Here is a 13,827-nt window from a genome sequence, read left to right as displayed (position 1 = left end):
CCAGAATCAAGGTGTCAACAGGGCCGTGCTCCCTCTGAGACCTGTAGATGATGGTTCTTCCTCACCTCTTGATAGCTTCTCGCGATTGGCCAGCAATTTTTGGCAATCCTTGGCTTATAGATGCGTCAGTCCCGTCTTCTGTCTTCACAAGGCATTATCCTCCTTGTATCTCTGTCTTCACACGGCCTTTCTCCATTTCTCCATATCGTCTTCCTTCCGTGCGTGTCTGTCTCTGTGTCCAAATTTCCCCTCTCTGTAGAATGCCTGTCATATTGGATTAGGGCCCACCTCGCTTGATTGCCTGCATAAAGATCCTTTTCCCAAATAAGACCACATCTTGAGGTACTAGGAGTTAGGATTTCTGCCAATCTTTCTTTTGATGGGGGGACAAAATTCAACCCCAAACAGTCCTACTTTAAAATTTTTGTATTCCTGGATTCTATGTGACAATATTTTCAACACTTTCTAAATAATTTCTAAATAAAATATTTTCTCCCCTCCATAGGTTGCCTCTTCGCTCTCTTGATGGTTTCTTTGTCGTGCAGAAGCTTTTAGTTTGACGTAGTCCCACTTGTCCATTTTTGCTTTTGTTGCCTGTGCTTTTGGTGTCATATACAACAAATCATTGCCAGAACCAATATCACGTATCTCTTTCCCCTCTTGTTTTTTTCTACTTTCACAGTTTCAGGTCTGATATTTAAGTCTTAATCCATTTCAAGTTAATTTTTTTGTGAGTGGTATAAGATAGAGGTCCAGTGTCATTCTCTCACCTGTCACTAGCCAATTTTCCCAACATTTATTGAAGAGACTATCCTTTCCCTACTGTGTGTTCTTGGTGCTTTTATTAAAGATTAGTTGACCATACTGTGAAGGTTTATTTCCAGGCTCTCTATTCTATTCTCTATCTATTGCATGCCATAATCACCACAGAATGCTTTCATTCATTCATTCATTCATTCATTCATTCTGCAAATATTTATCAAATATCTTTGGCAGTATGTGAGTATTGTGAATAAGTCAGACAAGATCCTTGAATTCATGAAACTGAATATTAGTAGAAGGAGACCATATATTACCAGATATAGACAGTTACCTGGATAATTACACTAGAGAGTGACAGGAAAGCTCAGAATATGGGGGCCCTGATAGGGGTTACCTAACCCTGTTTGGGAGCAATAAAAGGCATCTGGGGAGCAGTCAGCCAGATGGATTGGTGGGAAAGAATCATGGTGAGAGAATAGAATGTACAAAGACCAGAGATGAGAGAGAGTCAAGGAAACTGGGAGAGCTGTGTGATAACAAAGAGACGCTCCTCATTGGGTGTTTATCACATACACACCTTATAATCTGCTCAACACTTTACATACATCAGTGTCTATATCCTACTACAAGTATATGGAGTATATGGTGGTTGGGTATGATGATCTCATTTCACAGAAAAAAGAATGAAATCTTTAAGTATTTAAGTAACTTGCCCAAGATCACATAGGTTGTAAGTTGGTTTGAATAACTCCAAATGCATGATACTAACTGTTGTAATATCCTGTGGTTCTCTCAGTTTCTTCTGTTTTATTTACTGGCTCCTCCCTCACCCTACTGTTCCTGCCTCTACTCGTTCCCCAAATGTCACTGTTGGCTCTTGCTCCTCTGGCGACATGCTTTCTCTTAAAGGATAGATCCATCAACCACCCAGGTTACCTCCACTGCATTACCCAGTGGCTTTGAAACTCTCCACTTCTCATACCGGATGTGCTTTTCTAACATAAGCTTTCCTTGTGTTATTTTTCCTTTAAAGAACATGTGCTCAGTTTCCAATAGGAAGTCAGAACTCTTCACATTCTGTGACCTCCTTAACTGGCTCTCCCACTTTGTTTCCCTTTAGTGACCTACACAAATCCTCTGCTAGAGCTGGGCCTGTCAGCCTTACCTGCATATGTGATGGTCCTTTCTTATGCTCTTTCTTGCTTCCAAGCCTTCACACATGCTTTCCTTCTAGCTAATAGTCCCTTTTTCCTACTTCATGTAGCCATGCCCTATTAGTGTTTCAGGTAACTCAGCATAAATTTACATGCTATACAAATCTTTGATTTTCCTCTGCTCTGCTAAGTGTCCCTCCTTGAAACCACCATAACATCCTTAACATCCTTAACATCTATCATAGTACAATGTTAAAACTGGCTATTTCCTGTCAGCTACCCACCCCCTTACCAGTAGGCTCATTGAGGGCAGTTATGGTCCTATTTACCATTGTACCCAAGCACTTAGTACAGTGCCCGAATGCAGGAGGCAGCAAAAAATTATTTTGTTAGATAAATCAATAAACAAATGAATGAGTGAGTGAGTGAATGAATGAATCCATTATACGCCTTCCACCTGAATGCTTTCCTTTACTTTAGCAAAGTAAAGACATAGTTTTACTTTACTAAGTTCTACCAGTCCCTTCAGACATAGATTAAATTATAGCTCCATGAATTCATCTTCAATTACTCTAGGCTCCATTTACTTCCTTCTTGGACTTTCTTTAGCAGTCGTAACAATATAGCATCAAGTTTTTGTCTTCTTTTATTTTTTAATTGTTTAGTGTATGTGTGTCTTGTCTCTTCAGTCATAGACTCCTTGAGGGACGAAGTGGACTATATTTTATACTTCTTCATATGGGCTTTGGTATAGGGTAGGGCTCAATGAATACTTGTGGATCTCTGGGTCTCACCTGTAGTGCAAGAGGCATGAATAAGTTTTCATGGAAATTATTGCTCACGTCATTAAAGAGATTGCCAGAGCCTTGTTTTATCTCAGCTCCTGCATGATCTTAGTCCAATAGTTTTGCCATTCATTGATTCAGAAAACATTTGAGTTCGTACTTGGTATGACATAATTTAATACATAATTATACTTTAGATGATACATTAATTTTTCATACATGTTAATTTTTCTACTCAGTTTTACTGTATTTTCCATGAAGGCAGGGTCACTTTTTCATACTTGATCACCTCTGTAGCACTTAGCACACACACACACACCCCCACACGCATACACACACACAGTATGTATTTATTTAAGGATTGGTTAATTGGATATGATACAATGGAATGCCACTGATGAATGGCCCTCAATGTGATGCCTTATTAAAATAATATTTAATCATATACACTTTATGTAGGATTGTAATTCATATAGAAAGTTGACTTTATAGTTGCTCTCTTTGTGTGTGTGTGTATGTGTGTGAAGTTTTGGAATTAACTTTGACAATTGAAATAGTCAAGCCATTCCTCAAAAAGAAAGATCTCAAGTGTCTATTGAATTAAAAAGAGAGCAAATAGAATTTTTTGTTCTTTAAGAGTATGCAATCTATTATGTCACTTCTTTAGCACTCATTAGTTTAAAGATTTCACATTAAAGACAACGTTTATCTGTTGTGTTAAAAATCCCATAATGAGATAGTTAATTCTTTCTGAAATAATTGGAATGGATAAATAAACATGGAATTAAAGAATTGGCACTGAAATTTTACCTCAGGCAATAAGAAACAAAACATTAACATCATTATTTTTAGGTTATCTAAAATACGTAGTATTTGGATAATATTCAAACAATAATTATTTGTTTTTCCTTTCTAGGCAAGTGAAATTACTGATGTTAAGGTAGGTCATTTCAAAATCACCAGAACTTTGTGAATTTTCTGCCTGCCTAACTGTGAAGCACCCTGCTTATTCACACTTAGGGAAAGAAAGTTTAAAAAAGGCCCTCCCCCAGCGTAGGAGTCAGAGTCGGTCCTGCCCTCAGCTCTTAGCCGCTGCATGCTCAGAGCTATGGCGCCTCCCATTTCCCTCTGCGGAATCCACTGATGGGACTAACCACCCGGTATGTAAGTTCTCCTCAGGTCTCATAAAATCCTTAAAATAGCAACCAAAGTAGCTCGGAGAAAGATGTTTTCCTTGGATTTGTGCAAGAACGATTACACAGAGAAAAGTGTGAGGGGTTGACCTTTATTCTCCTCCTGGGTAGCTAATGAAAAATCAAGTTTATCAAGATCGTTTTTTGTGATTCCATATTTATTTAGACCCATAAGTATATTTAGTAAATTTTCCTTCATTTAAGAAAGGTATCATAAAATCAGATTTAATCAGAACTCAGAATTTATGATAATTTTTAAGTGATTTGCCCTTCACTATCCATAGTTTGCCAAATAAAATAATAGCCTAGAAAATTAGTACCCTCATGGTTAGAAGTATCTAATCCATCCATTTACATATTATAAATTAATATACTAACCATAAAACATGATTGAAGCCTGTCCTTCTGTAGAAATACTTTGTTAACCTATTATTGTTGAATATACATGAATTTAAAAGAAAAAGTGAACATATAAAATACTATTATTCAGACACTTCAGTAACTCAACTGGTCTCATGCTAGCATGTCAAAGCATGTAGGCACTAGGAGGTTTTGCCATTTCAAGAATGAAGCAATGGGTTAAAACTACAAACCCCTAAAATTTGAGGGGAAAGTTTTGGAATAATAGGCCTATAAAATAAGCCATCAGAAACACAGAGGTAGAATTTAATCAGTGCCTATTTTCACATGATAACCATTTAGTAGAGGATTATTTCCTGAAATTATTAGAAAAGTATTTAAAAGAAACATGAAATGAGAGAACCCCAAAATGTTGTTGTCAAGGAAAATAGGCTATGCTTTTAAATATAAATCATGTAAATACATCACCTGTGTAATTTTTTCAGTTCATACTCACAACACTTATTTAATTATGGTGCATTTAGAAAATTATGGAGTCTTTAAAAAACTTATTACTATCATTCTTAATTACTTTAAACCAACACTGGGCCAAAAAGAATCACAGATGAAATCTAATTTTATAGAAAAGGCTTAAGTAAAGTTGTAACTGAGCAGCAGACCATCAAGAATTATTTATTTAATGAATAGATTTTTTTTTTAGGAGTAAAATTTTCCATCTTTTCCATGACCTTTCTTGACCAGATCCGCTCAAATGAGTATTTTCCTTATGAAGGGCAAAATTTTATAAGACCCTCCCGTTCATATTTATTGCAAATCTGCTCTCATTTTAGAATAAACAATCCTTTGTCTTGTAAAGCATAGTACAGATCACTCTTTTATCTGCACTGGTGTATCTGGAACGTGAAGGCATACTTAAAGGCAAGGGCCCACCAAGCAGAGAAATACCGTCAAAGGTCCTTCTTTTCCAAAGGACACCATGGTCAATAGCTGTATAAACACATAACCCTTTCTGTATTGTTTTGGGGGAATTTGCCCTCCTGGAGAGTTTTCTTTCATTCTAACATTCAGGAGCTTCTATAACACATTAGGCAGTAAACAGAAAATGTAAGCAGGCTTGGCTTTTGAAGCAAAAAATAAAACAAATAGGTAAACGTTTTTAATACCTAATATGTATACATTTATACCCTTAGCTGTCAATCCTAATACTGATATGATAGTATATGAATAATTTAAAATGTGCAGTTCTGTCAAAAAAAATTGTAATGACTTTATGGGGTGCTTAGTCCGTGAAATGTCTTCCATGTCAAAGCCTTACATTTAGAAACTTCAAAATAAAAGTTTGAAGCCATTTTCATCTATAGTCTTAAGGGCTTTTCACCAAAGAAGTTTGGAGCTTCAAAAATTTTATCCATGTTATGCTTCTTGTGCTAAAATATTACCCTCTGACAACATTAGAAGCATTGAATCTGCAACTACACCACTCACGGACGCCTAGACCATAGGACTGGACAGGACTACAGAGACTCATTTAGAGCCTTTTCACGAGTTTTCTCGTGAGAATATAACGTGCTTTTTAAAACTTTGTGAGAAGAAAAGTTTAGACTCTCCCTAAAAAACTTCTTACATTTAATTCAAAAAGCATTGGAAATCTTGTTGTTGCTCTAAACCGCTCATTTTGCGATTTAAACATGTTTCGCATTCTCTTCTTAAGACACATTAAAAATCGGGCGGCGCGTACCAGCTAGTAACACTTCATCATGAAACCACAGCTCCTCAGAACTGTGGTACCGCCGCCATCTCAGCTTTTAGATCTTTGCTTTAAAACGGTCCAGGAGCAAACTCTAGTCTAGATGGATTTTGTATATAATTTGTTGCATCACCCAACTGTGGGGAATCAGTATGTGATTTTTCTATAATGACATGTGTTATTGTCATCAGAGAAAAAGTCTTCCAAAATTGAAATGTATGTGAATTCTGGTTCCATTATTAACACCAGAAGACATACCCTATAGACGTGAAAACTCTTAAATCCAGCCAATCTGTCCTGGACACAGAGAATGCTAATGCGTACGTACGTGAGCATGGACACCAGTGTATGCACTGCTTTTCTCGCGATGTGTTCAGTGGCAGCTGTCGCTGAGTATCTGTGTCGTGAGGAGGTGAGAGCAGGAAGGGGCTTTAGGGGTTACACAGGAGTAGAGCCATATCTTTGGACTCCAGTGGAAGTCCCCTCCAACAGACATGTCTAAATGCACAGAAAATATGCGTCACTTATAAGGAACAGTTTTTTCAGTGATTTTTTTTTTATTCTCTAGAGTATGGACTTCACTAACAGGGAACATTCAAGGCATGCATCTATTAACAAGCTGGAATATGAGAATGAAAGGCTCCGAAATGATCTTGCAAAACTTCGTGCCAATGGCAAATCAGCATGGGCTAACCAAAATACCTATGAGGAAATGGGACAGTACACCTATCAAAACCAAATAAAAATGGAAAAACATGAAGAAAGGTATGTTAACTCCCTTATATAAGGACACAAATGTATGAACATTTAATAGAAATTTATTTTGAAACAATTCAAAATAGAATTTTATAAACTTGCTCTTCAGTTGTTTAAATTTTATTTTACAGTGATAATGCATAGTATAGACCTGTTGTTTTATATGAAATTCTGTGCTGTCAATAGCCTTCAAAATCTAACAGGGAAGTGGTAGTGTTATAGTGAATTTCTGTCACTTCAGACCCTTCTTAGACACTGATGTGGCAACAAAATATACAAGCAAATATCTTATTTTTTAATGTCCTAAGAAAAACTAGATTTTCATGTTACATATGTTGTTCAAACAAAATAAAAATATAGGACAATGTCACTTCTGACTTAAATTCAAAATAGATACTTTTTTTTAAAGATTTTATTTATTTATTTGACAGAGAGAGAGAGAGGCAGCAAGAGAGGGAACACAAGCAGGGGGAGTGGGAGAGGGAGAAGCAGGCTTCCCGCTGAGCAGGGAGCTCGATGCGGGGCTTGATCCCAGAACGCCGGGATCATGACCTGAGCCGAAGGCAGACGCTTAACGACTGAGGGCGGCGCCGGTGTGGAGGCGGGGTGCAGCGGGGGTGCGGATGGAACCGGTCACTGAAGCATAACCATGGGCCAGTTCTCCAGTGAATGTGCCCATGTATGCTGGCCAGTAGAGCCGAAAATCTGTCCAAAAGGGAACCCGTTTTGATTGTGGCCTAGAAATATTTTTTCTAATATAGGATAAACCCTTCCCAAAGTGCTTCCCTACTCTACGGATTTATTTCTCCGTGGGTCAAATCAAGAGCCCGTGTGTACGGTTTTTTCGTTGTGAAGAGAAAACCAAGCCCCCAAAGATATGATCAGGGTCTTTCTGTGTATGTTAGTCAGGCCGAACCCCCATTAGGTGCAGACCGCTGTTCCCTATTCTTGCTGGTTGGGAGTAACTCTGAAAGCCTTTGATGAGGGTACCAGGAGTTGTTATTTAAAAGGCAGTTACTCCGCCTTTTATTATTTTTAAAATGTAATTTTATTGTTTGGATTGCCCCTTTTTTCTTTGTTGGACGGCACAGAATGCGTTAAAAGCACCTAACAAAAACAAGACAGTAGGGGACACAGAAAGCAACACAAGAGGCAAAACGCTCAGCAGGAGATTATCTTAATAAGCAGTTTGGACGACTATTCCTGCTGCAGAGCCTTGTGTCCTGCCAGTCTCATCTGTTGCAAGTTTCATTAAATTTGTTTTAATGCCTTGTCTGATTTCAGTGTTCTCCAGTGACCTGATTTTTAGAAGAAACAGCATTTCAAATGTTCTGAATAAATTATTACCATGTAGAACCCGCTATGGGGAAAGCGTTGTTGAGCTGCAAGGACAGCGGGCTCCGCAGTGGAGAGCTGTAAAGTACATGTCTATTAATTTTAGCAAGTGAAAAATGAAATGTTCCTTCCTTCCCTCACAGCACAGCTCAGTGAAGCCAAATAGTAGAAGCTATATGTATTCGTTAGGCATAAAAATCATCGGAAACTACTGAGTCATATTTACATAGCAGCAGCTAATGCGGTGAGGTCTCATTAAACTATTTTAGAAACGAGAAAGCTTTTAGGTAAAAGTATATGAAAATAGTGTTCCACAAGATTTTTTTTTAAAGGTTTTATTTATTTATTTGTCAGAGAGAGAGAAAGCACACACGCACGGAGAGCTGCAGGCAGAGGGAAGAGCAGACTCTCCACTGAGCAGGGAGCCCGATGTGGGACTCGATCCCAGGACCCTAGAATCAGGACTTGAGCCGAAGGCAGACACTTAACTGACTGAGCCACCCAGGTGTCCCCACAAAATTTTTAAGTCTAATTTTTAGCCGCTTCCTCCTTTTAGATGAGGAAGATTCACATAATACATTTTTATTTTTCAATTTTATTCAATTTCAATTAATTAACATATAATGTATTACTAGTTTCAGAGGCAAGAGTTCAGGGATTCATCAGTTGCCTACAACATCCAGGGCTCATTACATCCCGTGCCCTCCCCAATGCCCATCACTCAGTGACCCCATCCCACACCCACCTCCCCTCCTGCAACCCTCAGTTTGTTTCCTATGGTGAAGAGTCTCTTACGGTTTGTCTCCCTCTCTGATTTCATCTTATTTTATTTTTTCCCTGCCTTCCCCTGTGATCCTCTATTTTGTTTCTTAAATTTCACATATGAGTGAAATCGTATGATAATTGTCTTTCTCTGATTGACTGATTTCGCATAATACATTTTTAAATAATCTTTTATCTACTCGGAAGTAACCCAATTGTTGTTTTTCATTCGTATTAGAAGTAGTAAGAAGCTTTTCATGCTCATGCACTTAAAATGCAAAGCATTTCAGGATATTCCGACAGATTTGCCTTCCGATAAGAAAGTTATTCAGCACTTAAAAAAATTATGAATAAGATGTAATTGAACTTGGTGAGGATGTATTGAATATTTTAAAAGTTTTTAAAAGTTAGAGTTTTGAAGTTTAAGGATAATTTACAAGCTGATTTGGAATAGTGCTATCAAGTAATTAATGTATGACTAATTTTAATGACAACTCAATTTTGTAATAAATGGGATTTCATCTCTATATATGGTACATACTTAAAAGTCAATGTATGGTTTTAAAGGTGACATCATGTACTAGACTAGACTAGTTAATAAATAAAAATTCTAATCCTAAGAAAACCACAAAGTTGGTAGGTTTGTCATAACTACTCTCACAGAATCCCTGTCAAGGAATGAATAGCCATTGAGAAGCAAAAAAAGTAAGTTGAGAAAATTTTGTACCAAGGTGTTACTGAATAAGGAGCAAAACATAGCAGGTTGAACAGTTGTGGGCCAGGCAATAATGAGTAGTTCACAGAACGGGGCGCATGACGTGGAGGGATAGAAGGGAGGCTGGAAGCAGGCAAATTAGCACTTGGGAAGGGCTCCTGTTCCATGCTGAGGACTTTATCCTGTGGCCCAGGGAGAATTAAGAGGGCCAAGAGTGGAGGTACAGTGAGACATCTCTGAAAACTGCAGACAATTGACTCCATGGTCTCAAGTGGGCAGCGTTCTGCCCCCAACGACAACTGGGTCCTGCCCTCCTGGCCGAAGTAGCCAGAGGCCCTGACTTAGGGCCTGTGGAAAAGCTAACTGAAAAGACCAGCTTGCAAGAGGGAAATAAAAACCTTCGGAAATTACTTTTAAGAGAGCTTTTAAATTGATAGTCTGAGCATTTTTTTGCACGGTGGTTTTATGAAGTATTTGAATAGCTACGTTCTAGAAGAAGAACTTTGCAGATATAAAGGCTGTTTAAAGCAAAAGCATTCTACTCCATAGTGTAGTCTTTCCTTTCAATCTCTACGTTTTATGGATCTTACAGTAAAAAGCATGTTCACATGTAAGTTTTAGGAATTAACACTGTAAAACTGTATGGATACATCCAAAGCAAAATGGATAATTGAGATAATTCTGTAGAAAATTTTGGACAAATAATACTTTCCCTGAAATCTTTGTATAATTGCGATTACAAAGAGATATATATTTCTTGAGTCCCTTCTATAATTATCTTATTTTTTCCCACTGTCCTTTGAAGCATAGATGGTAGCTTCACTCAAATTAAAAGGTTCAGCTGAAGGCTCTGCAGATGTATTCTGCGATTGTTATAATTCTCTCTGAATTGTGGGACGTTCCAGCTTAACGTGCACATCATAAACCATGTTATTTCAGTTTAATTTGCTGTTCTGTTTCCATGGTAATTATGGTTTGGAAGAATGGATTTAAAAAAAGATATATTTTAAGATAAGTAAAAATGGAAAACATGTTGTGTTTGTTTTTATGTCCTAATTTACAGATGTCTCACTTAACTTTTATTGTTATTTGTATGCATCACTTTGAAAATGTTTACATAATAGGAAACAAGTCTGTGTGGATAGTCTTTGGGTAAGAACAGAGAACAATAATGTGAATTTTTTTGGAACTGCGTGAAATTAAAATATGAAGGCTTTGAAAATGGTAAATCAATACCTGTGGAGAATTTGAATAATCAGTAAAAATGAATAAATAATTTCAAGTTGAAGGGATTCTTGTGTTTTCTTGGGCTTTGATGATTTTGATTGAATTTCAACCTCAATTTCATGAATTAATGTTCAGAAAGACATTTATTTAGTCCCAAATAGCTCATACTGTTAGGACGTTTTTATGTAAAATTTTGCGGGAAATTGGTTCACTTTTTGTTTTGTTATTCATTTGTTTAGTCAGCATACCAGAATTTAAAATCTCACTGGTATTTTATTCAGTCTCATCTTCTACCTCTGTTTTATCACAAATAACCAATTCTGTACGGTACCTTTCATCCCAATTGTGGAGTTCAATTTGCCCAACAACCCATTTTTTATCAATGGAAAAATTAAAGTCACAGAAAGATATAGTTTCCTGTTCAAGGTCAAGGTCACACAACTACTAAGTGTGGAAGAGTTTAGGAGATGATATAAATTGCAAAAATGTTACAAATTATTCTCTTTTTTAAAAAAAATTATTCTCTTTTGTTTTATTTATTTATTTCAAAGAGAGAGAGAGTAAATGCATGAGCAGGGGGGAGGGGCAGAGCGAGAAGCAGACTTCCTGCTGAGCAGGGAGACCAACGACGCAGGCCTTGACACCAGGACCCTGGGATCGTGACCTGAGCTGAAGGCAGATGCTTAACTGACTGAGCCACCCAGGCACCCCAAAAAATTATTAAGCCCTATAGGAATTAGAATTATTGTACAAGGGCTTGTTCTAGCATAAAAAAAAGAAGAAGCATAATTCTGTTAAGAAAACCAACGAGGTTAAGTGAAATCAAGAATACAAAAAGAATACAAAAAGAGAATTATTAGAATTGTCAAGGGCAGCAGTGTGAGCTGTTTTGAGATTCTTCCCAAACTAGTATCATGTTATTTAATTAAATGGCACTGAGACCCGAAAGTAAAACACAGAAAGGGATACAATATAGGCAATAAGAATAGAAGAATATTTTTAACAATTACCAAGTTTCCTGTTCATTATGAATCATTAGAAATGACTCATCTGGAAGATGATTTTCAAAGAGATACCAAACCTTTTGTCACGCCTCCCCCCTTGGCCCATTAGACTGCAGAGAAGTTTAAACCCTTAGCTACATGAACCAACAGTATTGTTGGGAGCAGTAAACGAGGACCATGCATCTCTTCTAGACTCAGCCAAGATCGTGAGCCAAACAGAAGCGCGACGCCACCACTGCCACTTTTGCCGTTTCAAACCAAAGAAATGACAAGTCCCCTGGTTAGTGACGACGAAATGTTCCCACTGGTGAGTTGCTGGTTGTTGGTTAATTTTTCCCTTTAAGGAGTGATTACTCTTACACTGATACTTATATACTAATGTACACTTAGTTGTTAAAAAAAAAATGTTGCTCCTTGGATAGGATTCCAAGGTGAGTCTGCGAGTCACTTGGCCATGCCTTTCCATAGAAGGAAAAGAGATCCATAATGTTGCATGAAGTCTTTCAGTCTAAAGTTATTCACCTCTAGTGCAGGCCAGAATTACTGGTGACGCTTTTTAAAAATTCAGGGGCTTAGGACTCATCTCTAGACACTCCATGAACCCTCTATGATCTGCATATTTTAAAGAGCTACAAGTGATCTTTTATGCCTGTTTAAAAAAATCTTTTTATTGACTCTAATATACATACAGAAATATGCACAAATCACAGTTGGACACCTTGATGAATTATCACAAAGGGAACACCAGTGTAATTACCACACAGGTAAGGAACAGAACATTGGTAGCACTCCAGAAGCACCTCTCACATCCCCTTCCAGTCAGTCCTTCGACTTGCTCCCAAGGTAACCTCTATCCTGACTTTTAATGTCATGAATTAGTCGTGGCCATTTGTAAATTTTATGTAAGTGGTTTCATACTCTATGTGTTCTTTGTGTCTGGCTTCTTTTGCTCAACATTTTTTCTGAGATTCATCGTCCACATTGTCTTATATGGCCGTAGTTGATCCATTTCTGTTTCTCTATAACATTTGTTATTACAATGTTTTCCATTGTATATAAATGCTACACAGATTGATACTACAATTTATCCATTTTACTGTTGGCAGGCATTTGAGTTATTCCTGCTCGGGAATAATTACAAATAATACTGTTAAAAACATTCTCGTATGTGTCTTCTGGTGCACGTGTGTACACATTTCCATTGGGTATATTCCCAAGAGTGGAACTGCTAGGTCATGGGATACGCGTACGGGCAGGTCTAGGAGGTAATGCCAAACTGTTTTCCTAACTGTTCGAGCCAGTTAATACCACAATATGTAGTATATGAGTGTTCTTCCTGTTATGTATTCTCTCCAACACTTGGTATTATCGGTCTTTTTAATTTTAGCTTTCCTGGTCAGTGTGTGGTAACTTTCTGTTGTGGTCTTAGTTATGTGTCTGGTAAATAATGAAGCTGAGCACATTTTCATGTATTTATTGGCCATTTTGATATTCTCCTTTGTAAAGTGTCTGTTCAGTTTCCTTGCCTAACTTTCTATTGGACTGACTTTATTCTCATCGATTTGTAGGAGTTCTTTATATATTCTGGATATAAGCCCTTTGTTGATCATATATATTGCAAATATCTTCTCCTAGTCTTACTTGCCTCTTCACTTAATAGTATCTTTTGGTAACCAGAAGTTCCTAATTTTAATACATTACAACTTATGAACCTTTTCCTCTATGGTTAACATTTTTGGTATCCTATCTAAAACGTGGCCTGTCCCAAAGTTATAAAAATATTATCCTATGCTATCTTCTAGAACTTTTGGCTCTTTACCTTTCGTATTTACATCTCCACCTGGAATCAATTTTTGCATATGGTGCAAGGTAGTATTCTCAAACACTTTTCCCATGAAAATATTCAGATGAATTTGCACATGTATTCCAGTCCTATAGATTCTACTGAATTTTCTATATTCAGAATCAAAATAATGACAGTTTGTTTTCTACTTTCATATCTTTATAACTTTTTTCTTTTTTTTTTT

The 13,827-nt window shown here is 37.2% G+C and overlaps 1 protein-coding gene across 1 annotated transcript in view; it reads left to right on the top strand.

Annotated features, from left to right (window-relative positions):
* Window positions 1-13,827, top strand: part of DEUP1 (deuterosome assembly protein 1) — an 83,510-nt gene that overhangs the window by 66,673 nt on the left and 3,010 nt on the right. Inside the window, exons 11-12 of the mRNA XM_034667588.1 lie at window positions 6,570-6,766; window positions 11,993-12,107. Coding sequence (XP_034523479.1) covers window positions 6,570-6,766; window positions 11,993-12,107 — 312 coding nt within the window. The remainder of the gene's footprint in view (window positions 1-6,569; window positions 6,767-11,992; window positions 12,108-13,827) is intronic.

Source organism: Ailuropoda melanoleuca, chromosome 8, assembly GCF_002007445.2.
Source record: "Ailuropoda melanoleuca isolate Jingjing chromosome 8, ASM200744v2, whole genome shotgun sequence".
NCBI lineage: Eukaryota > Metazoa > Chordata > Mammalia > Carnivora > Ursidae > Ailuropoda > Ailuropoda melanoleuca.
The sequence above is the reverse complement of the archived record's forward strand: the minus strand, read 5'-3'. Positions and strand labels throughout refer to the sequence as shown.